Raw genomic sequence first — 21,275 nt, 5'->3', positions numbered from 1 at the left:
ACTCCTGCCAGAGCTCACAAGGAGACAGAAGGCTGTGGAAAAGAGTATTTTTGCATGAACGTGCCAATTCAACGAGATCTGATACAGAAGAGATGGCTTTCATCTCCTATGCTGTTGTGGAGTGACAACTGTTTTTTAACCTAAGCCTCATGTTGGGACTCAAACAAATACACAGTTCATTGTAATTAGGATTTTGGAAACACGTTCACACAGCACCCACGGAAATAATGCAACCAGCCACTGGGCCAATGCTTGGTGATTTGCTTTAGTCTTTTAATGACAGACCACTAATTCCAAACAGGAGTGGTGGAGAGGATGGGCAAAGGGCTGGCATCAGAAGCTTGGCTAGAGTTGCTGGTCAGAACTGCCAACAGTGAGCCTCCACTGCTGTCTCCTTCACTCCGCTTTGTGGTGGACATTAAGCATTCCAATAAAATCGTCAGCTTGATGCTCAGCTGGCCTGATTGCTGAAGAGACTGATTGTATTATTCATTCTCATGAAAAGATTTTTAGGACTCTCAAGGATCTACAGAGATTACATTAAAAATTTTTTTAAAAAAGCTTCAGAGTTATCAACAGTTTAATTTATCCTCCTATTCTCTCAAAAGGAACAAAATCACAGAAGACAATAGACAGAGCCTGAACAGAAAACAGGTTTTTGCTGAGGTTGAACGAGTTTGGAAGCCCTGCATGTTATGGGATTGGGTGCCCCTCTCTTAGTCTTTTATTTTTTCTTTTTCATTTCCCCTTTCCACTTTTTTTCCAGACAGGTTCCTCTACCTTTTTTAAAAAATAAATAAACAAAAAGTAAACAACACCCCCTCCACCAAAAAAAAAAAAAAAAACACCAAAAATGTCCCAAAACAACAAAAGCTTGCTGCTTGCTAATTCCCTATGAAATACTTCCATCTACTGGCTGAATGGAGAAGACTCATGTTTTAACTTTTGTTGTTGAATTTGTACCACAATTTATGAATACCACTCTTCAAGTATTTAATACAAAAAAATAGGAATCGCAAATCCAAAAATCAAAGAAACTGAGCAATGTTTTACTTTATATTTAGCAATAGACCCAAGGAATACCCCCAAGTATTTGATATAGGCATGAACATTCAAATGCACTTTGCAAACACCCAAAATGAGGCACAGATCTGCAGTACTGCAGAAAGCAAACTGGTGAGAAAAAAGGAATTGAGAGACTAGGGAGAGCAATGGTAAGAGATGATCTTTTAAGAGATGATCTTTCTGTCAAGTTAGTCAGGATATTTTAAATCAGACCACATAGGGAACAAGGCCGTGGCATTAGAGATGAAATCAGAGACGGTGGCCAAGGTAACCACATTCTCTCTGTGAAGAAAAGTAATTCTGTGAGATCTAAAAAGAAACCAAATTGGATTTCAAGTTACGTTATTAAAGAGGATGCCTTCAATAAAAAGTCATTCAGAAATGATGCTTCTTCCTCTGTGTTCATTTTTTAAAAGAGTCCATTTGGAGAATGAGGTCAGATTCTAGAAATATGGTAAGGTGTTTAGTCTATTACAGAAATAATCTAAGATTATAGAATAAAAGATTGGTAGTATGTCAATGCCAGAAGGGATCTCAGAGATCAGTTCAGACTCTTCTTTACACTGATGAGAAAACTATGCTTCAGGGAGCATAAGAAACTTGTTCTGAGTCTTATATTTCAGAAGTATATTAACAAATTCAACAAAAAATACAAATAAAACTCAGGGTTTCCATATGGATGTTAAATGCATTATATTGTTTGTAATATTCTTTCAAGAGTTGTTAGTTTCTAAAAGCAGATCCATATGCACAACAGAGCATCACAGACATCCTGTTATTGGGTTAACATTCATATCACAGTGGAACATCTTGCTGCAGTTTGTGCATTTAGAATATACAGGGAACAACAGACTGCAGAGAAAATACAGTGCCTTTTTCAAAGGGTAAGTCTCAATAGGTCATGGGGCTAAATAAAATACGGATTGAATTATGTTCCCTCATTAGCTGGGCGTGGTGGTGTGTGCCTATAATCCCAGCTACTCAGGAGGCTGAAGCAGGAGAATCACTTGAACCTGGGAGGCGGAGGATACAGTGAACTGAGATCACACCACTGCAACTGCACTCCAGCCTGGGTGACAGAGCGAGACTCTGTAGAGAAAAAAAAAATGTTCCCTTTGAGGGAACTTCTCTAAAAGTTATTAATATGTTATGTGCCCTATTGGTGAAATGTAAAAAGAGGGGTCAAACCAAAAATGAATCCTTAAGGAGGTTTAAGGTAAAGACGTGGTGACTTAAATAACTCCACATACACATCTTGAGAAACTGAAGCTCTAATCTTTAAGTCAATTTCCTTAGTGATATATATAAAAACTCAGCAAGGAGAGAGTTCCCCAGAAGCAGCTGGCTGTGATGGGCTTTCGCCATGACTCTAGTGCTCTGTGGCATTACAGCCATTTCCATCCCCAACTTCAGACCTGCTTCTGCCATTGACTGGCCACACGAATTGAGGATTGAGGCTTAGCATTTCTCAACAGTGCAATTTCCCAATAGTATGAATGTGCTCTGAGGATATAAAAAGAAAAACTCTGCTTGTAGAAATAGAGAAATGTGGGGTTATAGCATTAAGTGCAATGGATAGGCACTTAAAAGGCAACATTACAATATAATTTTTTACTTCCGGAAGCATTGCAAACACACACACACACACACACACACACATTCATGAGTGCTGTTATCTACACTTAAAAAATGTAATTCTTACTTTCCTTTCCCAGATATGGCATGTTTCTTGAAGAGAGTAAATTTTTTAAATTAAACATTTATTCAATCCCATTACAAAGTATAATTTTCCAGAATATTTGAGTGCCCAGAGGTAAATTACAGAAATGTGTACAAAATGAAGCAATTTTTCTAATCAAATCACTGACATGTTAAAAAATTCATCTGAACTAAAAAGAAAAGAAAAGAAAAAAAGATTCCGTAGCACAGTCTTCATTTCTTAGATTTACTATTAAAGGCATAGCAGTGAAAAGCCCCCGGAACCACCCAGAGGTATCACTCAGAGACCCAGGATTAGCTTTGCTGCTTCCTGGCCCTCACGTCCCAAAGGCTGACTTTTCCCCAGACATCACTCACACCTGCCCACCTGTGTCTCTTCCCACCAGCCCCATCCCATCAGGACTAGCGTTCTGTCAGTGTCGGGACCAGCTGTCTCTGCATGGAAACCAGTGTGACGCTTACACAATGGAAATGCAATCACTTACCTCCCTTCTTTAGAACCTATCAAGTATTTCCTCTTGACCTTAGGATAAAGTTGTTCTTGGTTTTTAGCCTAAGCTGGAACACAAAGCCTTGCATAATCTGGTTCCCTTTGAGACAGCTAGGTTGGAAGCGGTGCCGGACAACCTCCAACCAACCTGCGCACTAGGAGGAATGCGCACTGGGGTGGAGACACAGAAGTTCGTGCCCTTTGGAGCAGGGAGGAGCCTGGCCCCTCCTCTTCCTGTGTGGAACCTGGGATTCAAGCTGCAGGCGGGAAACGCCCCAGCAGGGACTCGCCTAGCGAGAGTCCGTTTCCTCCTTTTCTTCCTCTTCACCCACTACAACTCTCTCCTACTCACCATTCAAACCACCTGCGAGTCTAAATTTTCGTGGCCATGGGACGGACGAGGACCCCGTCTTTAGCCGAACCAAGGAAAAGTCCTGCAACACATTTATACACGCCCAGCCTTCTTTTGGGTCACTGCGTTCCATCTGGTCGATGATGAATGCCCTTCAGCACTTTGGGAGGCAGGGGCGGGCGGATCACGAGGTCAGGAAATTGAGACCCTACTGGCTAACACGGTGAAACCCCGTCTCTATTAAAAATACAAAAAATTAGCAGGGGGTGGTGGCGGGCGCCTGTAGTCCCAGCTACTAGGGAGGCTGAGGCAGGAGAATGGCGTGAACCCGGGAGGCGGAGCTTGCAGTGAGCGGAGATTGCGCCACTGCACTCCAGCCTGGGTGACAAAGCAAGACTCTGTCTCAAAAAAAAAAGGTGCATTCTCCTTCCCAGCCTAATCATGCTTTACCCCAGCCTCCTTAACCCCTTCTGTGGTCCTGGCCTGGGAAGCTTCTCATCCTCCAGACCTCAGCTTCAAACATGATGTATTTGAGGTAGCTTTCCTGACCCCCTCGCTCCTTACTAGATTAGTTTATTTTCTAAACAGTTTTTGCAGTTTGTCATTGTAAATATCTTCCTCAGTTGACTCTATCTTCTGTGAGGGAGTGAACTAGATTTGTTTTGGTGACCCTGGTGCTCCCAGTCCTTGGTATAAGGTAGTTGTTCAATACACACAAACACACACACACACACACACACACTTAGACAACAAAGATTCTAGCTTGCAGTTGGTAGTCAAAAAAAATAGTTATTGTTTTTTATTCTTACCAAACCATCAAGTACAAGGAGAATACTATCTTTCATTACTGTGAAGGATATCATTGCTTCAAAGTTCTCTACCTTCCAAGTTCTGAACCCTGAACTACCAAGCTATAAAGGGCTATGCCTAGTCACATGTCCACCCATCACCAAATAACTCACTAACCGAGAATAATTACCTATTTTATTTTATTTTATTTTATTTTATTTTATTTTATTTTTGAGACGGAGTCTTGCTCTGTCGCCCAGGCTGGAGTGCAGCGGCACCATCTCGGCTCACTGCAACCTCCACCTCCTGGGTTCAAGTGATTCTCCTGCCTCAGCCTCCCAAGTAGCTGGGATTACAGGCATCTGCCACCCCACATGGCTAATTTTTTTTTGTATTTTTGGTACAGGGGGGTTTCACCATGTTGGTCAGGCTGGTCTCAAACTCCTGACTTCAGGTGATCTGCCCGCCTCGGCCTCCTGAAGTGCTGGGATTACAGGCATGAGCCACCGCATCTGGCCATAATTACCAAATTTAAATTTGCAAAGATGGTGACACTTTGACACTTGATCCAAATCAGGTGCCCTTTTCACTACACACACACACGCACATGCACACACAGTATGAGCCATGCATTACACACTATGGGTGATGCTTTCGTCACAAGAACAGTTTGCAGTCAGAGGTGGCGAATATGGAGCAGAGAAGTCTGGATAACTTGGGTTAAGGTTGATGCAGATTCAGTATTTCATTCACCTAACAAATATTTTTGAGGATCAACATGCATTCGTTCAATCGCCAAATATTTACAAAGTCCGTACACATTCCCAGGCACGTGCCAGGTACAATACTAGACATAGAGTAATCGGTGATGAGTAAAGCAGAAATGATATCCCATGCTTGTAGAGCTTACAGTCTTGTGAAAGGAGATAGAAAATAAACCAGGCAACAAGTAAATCACATAACAACAAATCTTGAGTACTATGAAGTGCTATAAAAGAAAGGGTCAGAAAGCCGTAAGAGAGACCAAGGGAGATCTGAAGAACAACAAAATAGCAGCCACTACTGAAGTGAGTGCTCTGGGCAGAGGGAACAGAGGCATTGTGCTGTAAGGGCCTGGGCCAGGAAAAGGTTTGCATGTTCTCATAGCTAAGAGGAGGCAGTAGGATTGGAGCGCAGCATAGGTGATGTGTTGTGGGATGCGGGGTGACTAGTCGCTGAAGTTTGCCAGGACAAGGCGGTTTCTCAAGACACTGGACTTTCAGTTTTGAACCTGGAACAATTCTGAACAGGGGCTGTTCATCACTCTAGGTTCAAGATGGGTTTGAAGAGACTGATTTTGAAACCACCTGCACATTTTTTGACTCATTTGCAGACACTAATATTATTATCATGATAACAGCATATTAGAGGGACAAACTACCTGCCTGTTTGAATTGAGTGGAATCCGTTTTGTGTTCATAGAGCAATATCTGCAAAAAGGGAAGAGATGCCCGGGATGCATCATAAAACAGCAGAATCAAAATACTTTGAAAATAGTGTTAGCCCAAGCAGCGCCATCCTATAAACCCCTGCCATTTTGCACACCCTGCTTCGGGTGGAAAATTCCACAGGAGGGGCTCGGGCCATGAGAAACATCTTGGCAGATCCCAGGCCTAACCGTCTGACTGCAGGAAATTCTTCCCTTATCACATTCTGCCCTGCAGTGACCCATACTGCCCCACCTCTCCTGTCCAGACCTACAACTGCTCCAGTCAATAAGCAGGGCTTGGGCTCCAGCGCTGTCTGGTGTTCCCCCTCTGCAAGTCTTTGTCCAATAAATCTGTGTTGCTGTTGAGCAACCCTCCCTGCCGCCGTCTCTATTTCTTTTATCCATTATAATAAATAGTAAATAGCAAAAGTGAAGAAATGAGAAAATTAAAGTGATAATGATAGATTAATCATTAATTAAGAGGGAGAATACTAAGTAAAGGATGTGGATGAATTTTGGCTTAGAAACTCTGATCTTGTCCACATAGTTGTAAGTGTATGTGTGTGTGTGCATGCACACACCCACATATGTGAAAGAGATAAACAAGTGATTTCTCCCTTTTTCCTTCCTCCCTCCCTCCCTACCTTCCTCCCTTCCTCCCTCCCTCCCTCCCTTCCTCCCTCCCTTCTCTCCTTCCTCCCTCCCTCCCTCCCTTCCTTCTTTCCTTCCTCCCTCCATCCCTTCCTTGTTTCCTTCCTCCCTCTCTCCCTTCTTTCCTTCCTTCCTTTCCTTCCTTCCTTCCCTTCCTTCCTTCCTTCCTTCCTTCCTCCTTCCCTCCCTCCCTCTCTCCTTCCCTCTTTCTCTCCCTCCTTTACTTTCTTCCTCCTCCTTTCTTTATAATTAATGCCATTCTAAAAAGGAACTGAAATGGCTAATGGCCTCTTATATTGAGTTTTATGCTTTTCAAAATATGTTCACATTACCTTCTTGAATCCCCACAATAATTCTACCAAGTAGGTATTATCTTCCACATAAAATCAAAAGACTATGAAAATTAAAATGACTTGTTAGACATCACACAGTAACTTAACAAAAGGACTAGGCTGGAACTCAGGGCTCCTAACTCCCCGACCAGTGTTCTTTTAAACACCGCCCTTTGTTATCAGCTAGCTCAATGACAGGATTTTGTAGATATGATAGGTAAGCTTAAAGGCAGGAAATGTAACTGTGGCAGCAGTTCTAGGAAATGCTACAGTTATCTTCTGAAACAGCCTGCCAAACAGCTCGGAGTCATGGCGGGCTCCCAAGGACAGTGTGATGATTTCTCTTGGGCCTCTTCACCTGGTGTTAGGTTATCTTCATAATAACTGGGGTGAACTAGGCCCTCCACTGGGCTCTGACATTTCACCTGCCACTTGTGCACACTGAAAGGCATGACATTTCTTACACCTTTGAAAACATCAGGGAAAATCAAAGAAATTTCTCTCATTCTGAACTTTACCTCTGCTGGGCCAAAAGGTTTGCTGCCAGGGCAATAATAAAAGCAAGAAAGGAGAGAGTTCCATAAAGAAGAGGTAAGTGGAACAGATTTATGGGCTGAAATAACAATCAACCAATGAGCACACTAGTTAAATTGCCTTCTTCAATACCTGCACTCTATACTATGCCTTTCTTATGTAAAGAATAAACAAAACCCTTTTTTTCTGTTTCAAAACAATCTTGATTTTCATTGTGTGTAATTAAGAAGTACAATGTGATATTCTTTGGATTGATGCACAATAGATACACATATTTTCAAGTCACGTGGGATAACATGTTCACATAATTTGTACAGATCAAGTCAGTGTACTTGGGATATCAATCAACTTACATATTTGTATTTTCTTTATGCTAGAAACATTCAAATTTTTCTCTTCTAGCTATTTTTAAATGTACAATAGATTATCATAAGCTTTAGTCACCTCACTGATCTTTAGAACATTATGTTATTTCTTCTATCAAACCAAATGTTTGTACCCATTAATCAACTTCTCTTTATCCCACTTCTTTCCTCAGCCACCCTTCCTGGCCTCTGGTAACCATGAATCTACTCTCTATCTTTATGAGATCCACTGTTTTAGCTTCCACATATGAGTATAAATGCAAAATGCTCTTTTAATATACTTATGCATAGTGAAACAGTGACTGTAGTCAAGCAAATTCACATATCTATCATCTCACGGAGTTAATCTTTTTTGTGTGTGCATGTAATAAGAGCCCTTAAAATCTACTCTTTTAGCAAAAATCTTGAATACAAAATAATTTTATTAATTATATTCTTTGTTCTGTACACTGAATCTTCTAGACTTATTCATTCTGCATATCTGCTCGTTTGTATAAAGGATAAACAAAAACTTTAAAGTACTTCTCTCTTCTGTCCTTCCAAGCCTACTAAGCACGTGGCATCCTCCCAGATGGAGAACCAAATCATTCACACACATAGTTGGCTGTTGTTTCACTCAAAAGGAGTTGATTTGAAATTATCTGACTGCATTAACTGAACTGATAACCGGCTGATCATTGCTATAGATAATGGGATTTCTTCAAGGCATGGAGAAAGTCAGTAACAATCAGATCTAGAATTATGATTTTTTTGACTATTCATTTTATAGGCCCCAGCCATCTCCAGTTGTGTATTCATTCACAACCCATGAGCTGGCACCGGGGGATTGGCAGACCCTTGTTCCTGGAACCTCCCACTGGTTATCACACCTAACGTTGGAACACTGTGGTACAGTGAACTCTGATTCCTGGAATTGTTACCAGGTGACCACGACATCATCAAATGGTCTGGCAATTCCTTCTACTGATGTCTCGAACATGTTTCAGACTAAGCTACGAAATGAAACTTGGGAAGACTTGCAGAAAATGTCCTGCACAACTGAGATCCAAGTAGCATTCATTCTCTCCTCCTTTCTGACCTTCATCAGTGGACTCATCATCCTGCTGATCTTCAGGCTGATCTGGAGAACTGTTAAAAAATGGCAAATCATCAAGGGAACAGGAATTATCTTGGTCAGTTTCCTTACTAGGGATCCCTTTGTGTGAAGTTACAGATGAGTTTGGGGTAGTTTTGTGTTCAGCAAAAGATCTAAGCTTCATTCAGTTTTTCAGGCTAACACAGTCAGCTTCTCTGGCCTGGTGCCTCAGAAAGGGTGGTAAGTCAGACCTCAGGCCACATTCTGAAGCCTGAAGAGACAGGGCCAGGCCTCTTTTCTCTCCCATCACTGGAAAGAGCAATGTCTTGTATGGATAATGATTAATGTTAGCTCTGGAAACGGAGGTCACTGTTCTGAAAAAAAGGTTCATAAACATTATGTCCATGACTCTATCTTGAATTTTAACAAGACAATTGTGCTAGGTTGTAGAAAGGAGGTGAAAGGGAACAAGACATCAATGTCAACCTTGCTTTCATAAATTGTTCATGCATAATGCATATGTACTGACATGTGTACATTGTCTTTTGTATGCTGTGTGAAGACAGCACATTGAGTTGCACATACACAGAGAAGCTCATGCATACATGCCTGTGCTATCCAGGCATAGATGCAAGGACATTTCTTATACCCAAACAACCTTAGCAGGAGTTGATGTTGTTGAATAACAGCTGGCAAATGATGATGATGAGGATAAATGATGTATTATACAGATAAGGCATTGCTTACGAGCTTGAAATAAAGCTCTCAAATGCTGTGTAATGGATGTTCTATTACCAGAGGTCAAAGCCGAAGAGTTTTATTATACCCTGTGTAGTTTGTTTCCATTTTTGCTTCCCAAACTTTCTTTCTCTGATAAATTATAGCAATTTCCATAACACAACACGTTTCACCTGTGCATTATAATCCTGAAAATTTGCTTAAAACATTTAGTGCTAAAACCTACAGAAAATATAATTTATAAATTGATAATTTTTAAGGTTATTGGTAATATGGAATTTTGTTTTCCATATTTGAAAATTAGCCAATATTGAAGCTTATAGATTTTGTTCCTAAACAAGTTTATTCTATTGATTATTTCTACATTATGGATTTTAAGCAGTGGCACAATAATTGGAGAAAGAATACTGGGATACTGACTTATGGGTAAATAGCCATGATGAATCTGCCTCCTGTTTTCTACCTTGTTTTGTTGTTGTTAATGCACAACTGAATTTGTAGGATTTTTAAATCTTCTTAGTCTTCTGCTCCAGGTAGTATTCTTCTCCATTATGTTCATTTTCTGTGATTACAAAAATGTGAGAGTACATTTGTCAATTTCCTATATTTTTCATTTCTTACTTTGGGTGTAATTTATGTCTACACTTCAATCCAGGTGCATCCTTTAATTACAAATATTTAGCAAATGTTACAAAATGTTAAGAAGTGAGCCTGAGCAACCAGAATGCTGTGCCGTTCTGCTTTTGAATCTTGAGGAAAGAGTTTGATCAAGTTGAGTTAGTTTTCAATAATTTGTTTTGTTTCATCAAATTAAGAGTGACCTGTTTTTCTCTAAGCCTTTGGAGAAGTTGGACAAATGCAAAAAAAAAAAAAAAAAGTCAGAAATCTAGGTATACTGTGAAGAGTTATTTTAAAAATTATTTGGAGAGTTATAATTTCTCTCCTTAAATGTGCATTTAAAACATTTATTACATCTATAAATATGATTTTATTATATTTTAAGACCAATTTGTTTTTCCACAGAAGGTAGCTCCAATTTTATGATGGAATTCAAATGAGTATTCTATATTAATGTCATACCTAGTATTTTTTAAATTAATTCTCAGACAACATTTAGAAACAGACATGAGTCGTGTGTATTAGAGGACAAATAATTGATCAGGATGTAAACTTTTATTAAGGAGTTTTTAAATGAGACTTCCCTTCTTATCATTCAGAAAATATGAGTAGAAAAATTAAGTGATTTTGGAAATCCTGGCTTCATATAAAATGAGCTTTTTTGAAAGTCAGAGGGAGTCATTTAGCTTGGTGTGGGTAGTCCTAGTTGGTTTGTGTATTTCTTTGTGGTGGTTCTAAAATATTATCAACAAACAATGAATGCCAGCTCAGGCCCCAGCCTTTCCTCATTGCCTGATATTAGGAAAGTCATTTAATTTCTCTATACCTTGGTTTCCACATCAATATAAAATTTATTTAGTCATGCCTAACTTTATCATATGAGATTACTGTAACATTTAAATATAATAAGTAAAGACATTCTATAAATGTGAGGAAGGATTATAATTTCAGAATATAACACCAGCCAAAAAAACTAAAAGCAACACAGAATTGCTGAAAACTTCCCCCTTCTCTCACAAAATGCAGACAAGTAATCATCTAAAAAATCAATTCGTAATCTTTTTTCTTTGTCCACATATCTTGATGAAAACTGTTACACTTATACCCAGAGCAGAAGAAAGCATGATGCTCCCAATTCTGATCGTTGCAATGATGTCAGTATGATGGGTCTGGGACTGAGTATACATGAGAATGACATAGAGGAAGACTGCAGAATTTCAGCATAAAAAAAGCTGTGCAGAAAACCAGGAAAATGCAAATCCAGTAAAATCCATATTGTGAAATATTGAATAAGCAACTTCAGGGTTCCCTGGTTTGGAGAAGGTAGAGTAATTTTCGACTGATACCATCACAAGAGGCTCTATCAACGTAAGTAAAACAGATTTATTTCTCTCAGATCCAGCTCACATTGTCAAATTCTTTCTCTCGATTGTAGGAACTGTTCACATCAGGTAGCATCGCTAGGAACCATGTAAGAAGCCTCCACTTCCAGGGACAATTTCGTGATCGTATAGAAATGTTGCTTTCGGCCCAGACCTTTGTGGGGCAAGTGTTGGTAAGCACATTTTCAGTGTTAGCTTGCTAACAAACTTTAGCCATAGGTGTGATTATAGTCAGTATAAATCAATTGATTCCCTAGGTAAGCAACTGATGTTCCTTTGGTCGTCTTATCTATAATATCACCACCTCCCCGTCCCCACCTCCCTGTGTCTACTGCTCTTTACCCATTATCTTGCTTTATATCTGCAGTGAATATAATTACTAATAATTGTATTATATTATTATACATTATGTAAATCTATGATATATTATTAATAATGTTATATAATTAATAGTATATAATACATTATCTGTAATAACATGTAATTATATTATATGGAATAATTATATAATTATTAATAATTAGTCTTACTAATTATAGTTATTACTAATCATGTATTTATAAATAGTAATTGTAATATTATATATTTACTAATTAATTATATATGTATAATTATATAATTACTAATTATATATTATAATTATATTTTATATTTATTGTCAGTCTTTCCACAAGGAAGAAAGCTTTGTTAGGGCAATAGTTGTGAGCATTTGGTTCTCTTTACATATGCAGATGGGTGTGCACATAGATATTTTCAAAAAATGTTTAGTAAACTAATCAGACCTGAAATGTATAGCTACTTTCCTCTCCTTTGATTTCAATAGACCTCTTTATATCATTATGCAAACTAGCCTTTAATGTCCCTCTATAATATTTATCCCTCTACTTCCTATTTTAATCTCGGTAATTTGAACATATTAAATCTCACTTTGGGCATCATCTCTTTGTGGCATCCTAACCTTACCTCTTTATTAAGTTAAGAGCTCCTCCTCTAGCTTCTTTAATATTTTTGAGCACTGCTATTAAAATTATCTGTGCACATGCCTGTCTCTCTCAGAGTACAGTGAGCTCCTGTCCATACTATGTCATGGAACTGTTTATTTTCCATTATCTGGATACAGCAGAAGCCCTGTAAATGAAGATTGCACTGATCATCCTTTCAGTAGTGTAGTTTGATCTAAAATATGAAAAGATGAAATTCGTAATTAGAGGTCTGCTGCCATCAGATGGTCTTATAATGAAAGTAGGTTCATGTGAGCTAAAGATTATCCTCTGTTTTTTATGACTAGCAAAAACATGGCCCTTTTCCAGTTACTGTTTAATTCCGATCTCATACATTGCTAACGCTTGGTTGGAAGTATTAAGTAAAACTGCTTCCATAAAAGCTGCAGGGAATGTTGAGTCATCTGGAAATGTGCCTCTCCTTTTTCTGTCTTCTAAAGTTTTTGATCTCTTTTCCTGAAATCTCTGTGGGTATGACCCATTGCAGAAGGATTTTGTAATTCTCTCTGATGATATCAAGGATTTCTTGGTTAGGATTCAATGTTCTTCAAGTGTTCAAGTCATGTTTGTGTGAGAAACTTTGGGAATAATGTATTAAAGGTCACTAGGGTGAGGGAGAAGGGAACTTACAACATCCATCATATGAGCATTGCATATGGGAAGTGGGTGGGAAAGGAATGATGAAAAATTACATACCAATAAAAATTACTTATTTAACAAAGGGAAACTGTATTATTTTAACCTATAACAGCTGGTGATTATCTAGTTGGAACAGCAGGAGGCAAGGAGTAAAGCTCAGATGAGAATAAATACTTCAGGCCGGGTGTAGTGGCTCATGCCTGTAATCTAGCACTTTGAGAGGCAGAGCAGGAGGATTGCTTGATCCCAGGAGATCAAGACCAGCCTGAGCAGCATAGCAAGACCTCACCTCTACAAGTAATTTAAAACTTAACTCAGTATGTTGGCCTGCACCTGTGGTCCCAGCTGCTCAGGAGGCTGAGGTAGGAGGATTGCTTGAGTGGTCAAGGCTGCAGTGCTGCAGTGAACTGTGATCACGCCACTGCACTCCAGCCTGGGTGACAGAGAGAGACCCCATCTAAAAAAAGTACTCTAGCATTGAAAGGCAAAACTGAGCCTCTTAGAGATCCCAAGTACAGTTTTAAGAGAATAAAATGGCTTAAAAGGAAGGCTTCCTTCCTTCTATCCTTCTTTCCTTCCTTTGTAATTCTTTTACTTCTTTTTTTTTATATATACTTTAAGTTCTAGGGTACATGTGCACAACGTGCAGGTTTGTTACATATGTATACATGTTCCATGTTGGTGTGCTGCACCATTTAACTCGTCATTTATATTAGGTATATCTCCTAATGCTATCCACCCCCCGACCCACTCCCCACAATAGGACCCGGTGTGTGATGTTCCCCTTCCTGTGTCCAAGTGATCTCATTGTTTGATTCCCACCTATGAGCGAGAACATGTGGTATTTAGTTTTCTGTTCTTGCGATAGTTTGCTGAGAATGATGGTTTCCAGCTGCATCCATGTCCCTACAAAGGACACAAACTCATCCTTTTTTATGGCTGCCTAGTATTCCATGGTATATATGTGCCACATATTCTTAATCCAGTCTGTCATTGATGGACATTTGGGTTGATTCCAAGTCTTTGCTATTGTGAATAGTGCTGCAATAAACATACATGTGCATGTGTCTTTATAGCAGCATGACTTATAATCCTTTGGGTATATACCCAGTAATGGGATGGCTGGGTCAAATCGTTTTTCTAGTTCCAAGACTAAACCAGGAGGAAGCTGAATCCCTGAATAGACCAATAGCAGGCTCTGAAATTGAGACAATAATTAATAGCCTACCAACCAAAAAAAGTCCAGGACCAGACGGATTCACAGCCGAATTCTACCGGAGGTACAAGGAGGAGTTGGTACCATTCCTAATGAAACTATTCCAATCGATAGAAAAAGAGGGAATCCTCCCTAATTCATTTTACGAGGCCAACATCATCCTGATACCAAAGCCTGACAGAGATACAACAAAAAAAGAGAATTTTAGACCAATATCCCTGATGAACATTGATGCAAAAATCCTCAATAAAATATTGACAAACTGAATTCAGCAGCACATCAAAAAGCTTATCCACCATGATCAAGTGGACTTCATCCCTGGAATGCAAGGCTAGTTCAACATACACAAATCAATAAATGTAATCCAGCATATAAACAGAACCAAAAACAAAAACCACATGATTATCTTAATAGATGCAGAAAAGGCCTTTGACAAAATTCAATAGCCATTCATGCTAAAAACTCTCAATAAATTCAGTATTGATAGAATGTATCTCAAAATAATAAGAACTATTTATGATAAACCCACAGCCAATATCATACTGAATGGGCAAAAACTGGAAGCATTCCCTTTGAAAACTGGCATAAGACAGGGATGCCCTCTCTCACCACTCCTATTCAACATAGTGTTGGAAATTCTTTTACTTCTTTCAACAAATATTTATTGTTTGCCAAGTACATGCTAGGCAAACACTCTAGGTATAGTGGAGAATTCAGGCAAGAAACTTGCATTTAAGAAACTTAAATTCTAGTGAGGGTAGATATGAAAATTACATACATATGTAAATAAGATAAATTCAGATAAGGAATGCCATGAGGGAAATGTGAGTGAAGTGTTTGTGAGTTATGGTTGTTACGGAGTTAGATCACAGTGATGATAGAAAAAATCTCTTAAAAGGTAAGATTTGAGCTGAAGCATGATGACAAAGAATAAAGCAACTGAAGAATTAAGGGAATAGAGTTCCAGATTGAGAGAACAGAATTCTGGAGTCAAAGAGTGCCACAAGAGTTTACTACAAGTACCAGAAGGAGGCTCCTATGCTAGGGACATGGAGAGCAGGGGACAGCGAGGTCTTACAAGAGACTGTAAAATGGCTCAATGTCTTAAGGTTCATAGGGAGGAGCTAAAAGACTCAAAGGGAATCACTCTATTCTAAGATAAAGGGATGTCTGAGATCTTAAAGCATGAGTTGACATGGTCTGATTATATTTTAAGGTTCAACAGGCACTAAAGGCTGAAAATAGAGGAATTGTCAAAAGTAAGACAGGAAAATAATGGTAGAAATTAGGAGTACAATTTTAATATGACATAAGTTTAAATTCAACAAAATTCAACCATAACCTTTGAAATGATAAATGTAACAAACCACAAAGAAGATATAACATCATTAACATCACTGCACCAAAAATATAACCCCAACATATGTAAAACATTAAAAAGTTATTTTGATAAATGAAAAAGTAATTAAAATAAGTGAACTAAGTATCAAATGCAAGAAGTTAGGGAATAAAAACATTAAATCTAAGCAGAATAAATTTAAAAGATAGTTAGAAAATAATGAATTATAAAACAGTTAATTACTTCAAGCAATGAAATAGAGAAATCAATAGCTAGTCCATAAACAAGGGAAAAAAAAGGAAAAAGAACAAATATATGAAATAAGACATTTAAATGAGAAAATAAATACAGATAAAAAGGAAATTGAAAATATATATATATATGCAATTAATTTTGAAAACTAGATGATTTCTTACTATAATAAGAATTACCAAATTTGTCCATAAAAGGAGAAATTCAAACAGACCAGTATCTGGAAAAAACAAAGTTGTCAAAGACCCATAATCATCATCACCCTCCCTTTTTGCCCCTTTGAGGAGAGACTTGGATGATTTCAGGGACTAGTCTATAAAACCGTCAAGGAGTAGATATCTCTAATGCTAATTAAACAGCTCCAGGTCATGGAAAAGAAAGCATTACATTTTCTTTTCCAATGAAGACACAGTACTCACATGAAAATCCCCCCAAATAGCAAATTTTATATACCCTAAAAACTAATGCCCTTAATACTTTGAGGGAGAATACATGGGCAACCACTCAATAGAAGACTAAGAAAAGGAAGAAGGAGGAAGAAGAAACTAGGAAGATGGAGAAAAAAAAAAGGAAAAGGAGAAAGAGGAAAAGAGAAAGAAGGAACGTGAGAAGGGAACTCCAACAGTAAAATAAAAAGATTCCCTTCAAAAAAGCATGCCCTCTAGAGGTCTTCCTATATTATTAATATTAATAGAATGACAAGGTGTTGATCAACTCTGTAGCATCTATGGGTTTGATGTTTAGTGCATTTATGGGTTAGATGTGTTATATCAACTACCTGCAGAAAAAAAATTTTCTTCTAAATTTAGTTCCAAATACGATCCTATTCTCAAACAATTATCTTATTCCTTCTTGAGATTTTGTGTTGTGGTTAATTATGTAACTGACTGTAATTCTCTATTGCTTTGTGGCTAGAAAATGTAAAACCAAAATTACGGCTTATTTTTAGCAAGTGTATCTATTTTTAGCATCATCCTAAGCACTACTGTATGTTCACATTCTGTTTTTCTGGCTTCTCTGGCATCTCTTTTTTGTTTTTTTCTTTCAGGTAATCTAGCATTTGTGTTTTTGTATTCTGCCTTGAATCCTTTCTGTAAATGCATAACCTTTTCTGTGAACATGTAATCCTCTCTGTAGATAAATTAAGTCCCTAGCAACAACAACAGTTGTCAACCTTAGTATAAAGAAGAAATAAATGCACAAATAAAGCATCATAATTCATTTGGAAATGGGAAAGAATATTTCAAAAATGGTGTTTGGAATGACTAAATAACTTATTTTGCTGTTTTTTGCTCATTTTCCTAATGTAATGCAACCTCTAGGGAAAAAAATAAGAAAAACATAAAACATATTGGAAAAGATCAGTTTCTTCAAATTTTATATGCATTATGTGAAAATAAAATAAACCTTTTCCACCACCTTGAGATAAGCTGTATCTTTATCTTTGTTTTTTTCCACTTCCTTTTCTTATTCCATATTTTATATTGAATATACCATCAAGCATCAAGAATGTACTTTGATATATATGATGAGAATACAGTTTAGAGATCGCTATCATATGAATAAAGAAAACACTGGCAGGAAACACTACACTACCTTCCTAGAAATGTTTTTGGCAGATGATTACCTTGTTTATGTTTTTTTCTGCACTGATCATTTATGGATATTATTGTTTATCTTTTCATGCACCTGATACAATATTTTAAAAGTACAAGGTAAAAACTAAATTCCTTCCTTACCCCTATCCCCAGAAGCAAGTACCTACTGCCATGAGTTTCTTCCTTCAAAGCTCTGCAAATTCTCAGCAACATTGTCAGATTTATTTTATTTAGGTGTTCAGGCCACTTGGGATACTCTCGTCCTCCCATAATTGTATCTATAAATATAAATTTTGAAATAATGTGTTACTTCTTGTGGCACTTCTTTGTGGAGAGTAGTAAAGTGAATGGCCAGTGAAGCCAGTGGAGGTAAAATTAGATCTGAATTCAGGTTAGTCCATAGATCCTGTCTTCAAATAGGGATACACCCCGCGAGAAAGGGAGGGATGCCGACAGGTTTCTGAGGGGTCAGCAGGTGGAACGGTTCTCCAACTTTCCTTGGTTCTACTTCCTAACATTGATGAAGCTGCGAACTCCACATGCTCACTTTCCTTTCCCCCACTACCATTTCACAATCCGTTTTTCAAGAGAGGCACTATCATTACCTCCTTTTTAAATGAGGAAACTGACACATATCTCATAGAAATACAATGTAAAAATTATAAAGTGGGGATGAAAAATACTATCTATAGATTTCAATAAACAACCTAAAACATAAAAATGAGTTAACATTGTAATCATTACTGTAGTGTTGTCATTATTACATGAGTTAATAAGTGTAAAATATACATAGGTTGTGCATATAATAAGCATATATAGGTATTGTTATTAATATTTTTATGAAGAAAATATCTCAGGACTTATATCTATAAACATAAACAATGACTAATATTGATGTTGAACCCTGTCTCATTCTAACAATAAGTGATATCTATAAATACCTACATTAATTTGAAAAGTCCATCTCGTGGGTGAATTTTTTATAAAATTTTACTTTTTATGTTTTGCAATGATCAGCTTATAATATGTTGTTTAATAAAAATTATCATGACAATTCAATCCAGAAAAAAATATACAAAATAATATTTTGAGGCAGATGTCAGGAAATTTAGATTCCCTTTGAGTTTCTTGCACCTATCTTGAGATTTCAAACCTGCTGTCCCATTTTTCCATTTGTTTATTACTGGAAATAATATTTGTTAGAGGCATTAAGCAGTAATTAGTAATCAACATGACATTTTATGTTGTAACTAGGATGATCATAAACACAGATTTCTGCTAGTTGTCCTAGTGTAATTGTTAATAGAGCCTCTTTTATTCTTAAAAATCTATGTATGGCCAGGTGCAGTGGTTCATGCCTGTAATCCCAGCACTCTGGGAGGCCGAGGCAGGCGGATCATGAGGTCAGGAGTTTGAGACCAACATGGTGAAACCCCATCTCTACTAAATATGCAAAAATTAGCCAGGCGTGGTAGCGCTCGCCTGTAATCCCAGCTACTCAGGAGACTGAGGCAGAAGTATCACTTCAACCTGGGAGGCAGAGGTTGCAGTGAGTTGAGATTGTGCCACTGTACTCCAGCCTGGGTGACAGAGCGAGACTCTGTCTCTAAAAAAAAAAAAAAAAAGGATATATTTGGACAATATAGTCACCTTGGTTTTAAATGAAAGCAAGTTACAGGTCATTTTCCAAAGAAGAGGAGCCAACAGAGAGAAGACAACTTTGTCTCCTTGACAGCCCCACAGATTAAATTACAGCTTTGATTAGAAAGAACCTTTTTTTTGCTTTTGTTTGGTATGCCTCTTTTTCTCTAATTTGCACCCTTCTTCCCTTTTCCTCATGGGTCATTTTCCTTCCTTTTGGTCTCATTTAGCCTTTCTGGAGATGTATATGTTTCATTAGTCTCATGAAGAAAAGTAGCTTTATTCATTAATTCTACATAGATGTATGTGTGTGTATATATATATATACACAATGTATATATACTTCAGTGTGTGTGTACAATTTATACACACACATATATGTGTAATTAATATCTTCCTTAGCCTTCTTAATTTTAATATGGTTTTTTCCAATTTACCTTAATTTTCCTTTTCTCCCCCTCTAGTCAGTTATATGAATGTATCACATGCTACACCACCAGTTCAGGATGAGCATTTTCTCATAAACTTTTTCTGATACCCAAACTGCTTCCTCTTACCATCCAAAAGTCCATCCTGGCCAGTCATGGTGGCTCATTCCTATAATCCCAGGACTTTGGGAGGCTGAGGCAGTAGAATCACTTGAGCCTAGGAGCCTGAGACCAGCCTTGCAACATAGTGAGACCTCATTTGTACAAAAAATAAAAATATAATTACCCAGGCATGGTGACGCACACCTGTGGTCCCAGCTATTTAATTGAGAGGCTGAGGTAGGAGGATTACCTGAGCCCAGGAGGCTGAGGCTGCAGTGAGCTGAGATTGCACCACCCACTCCAGCCTGGGCAACAGAGCAAAACCCTGTCTCAACAAAAACAAAACCATAAAAAACAAAAGTCCATCCCAAGCTGAGGAAAGGGAAGTCTGATTGGGCTCTAAGTTTCTTGAGAGGAATCCCCAAATCCACGTTTCCTCTTTGCAAGGAGGTGGGGCAGGGAGAGCTAATGCTAGCCCACAGGGCAAAAAGGATTAATGGGTAATAAACACATTGCTCAACGGTTCTTGTGAAGCTTGCCGTTTAAAAATAACATCCTCGGCCGGGCGCGGTGGCTCAAGCCTGTAATCCCAGCACTTTGGGAGGCCGAGACGGGCGGATCACGAGGTCAGGAGATCGAGACCATCCTGGCTAACATGGTGAAACCCCGTCTCTACTAAAAAAAAAATACAAAAAAACTAGCCGGGCGAGGTGACGGGCGCCTGTAGTCCCAGCTACTCGGGAGGCTGAGGCAGGAGAATGGCGTAAACCCGGGAGGCGGAGCTTGCAGTGAGCTGAGATCCGGCCACTGCACTCCAGCCTGGGCGACAGAGCGAGACTCCGTCTCAAAAAAAAAAAAAAAAAAAAAAAAAAAAAAAATCCTCAGCACAGGTTTTCAGTGGCAGTGGCTCACACTGTTAGCTTTGGCAGAGGGGCCTGAGCTCCTTCCCCCTGGAGCCTCTACCTGCCTCTGTTACCAGCAGTGACTAGTCTTGGATGTCTCATGTACTTGGCACTTACTCTTAATCACTGACCCTGATTGCAGATACCCAGCAGTTCTAGCAGTAACCCCCCTCACATCTGACATCCACATTCATGCCTTGTCCATGCTGTCAGTAATCATCCACTTTAAAGCCAGGAAGTGGCTGGTCAATGAGGGGCACAGGGACTTGGTAGAAATGGTCCCCTGGAGGGTATGTACCTGATCCATCCCAGGCTGGCACTTCAGGAAAATTTCTCAGTGGTTGGTGGAAGGTGGTGTGGGGGTTGGGCTGGACACTTACCCCTTCCTTTGCAGAAGCTGCGTGATACTTTCCAAACTTACTCTGTCCATAGTTCCCTGAGTCTGTGTCCTAAAGGATCTGGCTGTACTTGACTTCCTCCTTCCAACGTCGTCTTGATGAATTCACTGGACCACTGGATCTTCCAACACAGAGCTTGTGTTCTTGAATGGGGCAGCTTTGATGAGTGTCTTTCTGAGAT

General features: G+C 38.6%; 1 protein-coding gene across 1 annotated transcript in view; it reads left to right on the top strand.

The window, feature by feature from the left end:
- Positions 1–8,742: 8,742 nt before the first annotated feature.
- Positions 8,743–21,275, top strand: part of KCNU1 (potassium calcium-activated channel subfamily U member 1) — a 165,036-nt gene continuing 152,503 nt past the window's right edge. Inside the window, exons 1-2 of the mRNA XM_030937901.1 lie at positions 8,743–8,937; positions 11,632–11,751. Of these exons, the coding sequence (XP_030793761.1) occupies positions 8,743–8,937; positions 11,632–11,751 (315 nt within the window). The remainder of the gene's footprint in view (positions 8,938–11,631; positions 11,752–21,275) is intronic.

This window comes from Rhinopithecus roxellana, chromosome 9 (assembly GCF_007565055.1).
Source record: "Rhinopithecus roxellana isolate Shanxi Qingling chromosome 9, ASM756505v1, whole genome shotgun sequence".
Taxonomy (NCBI): domain Eukaryota; kingdom Metazoa; phylum Chordata; class Mammalia; order Primates; family Cercopithecidae; genus Rhinopithecus; species Rhinopithecus roxellana.
The sequence above is the reverse complement of the archived record's forward strand: the minus strand, read 5'-3'. Positions and strand labels throughout refer to the sequence as shown.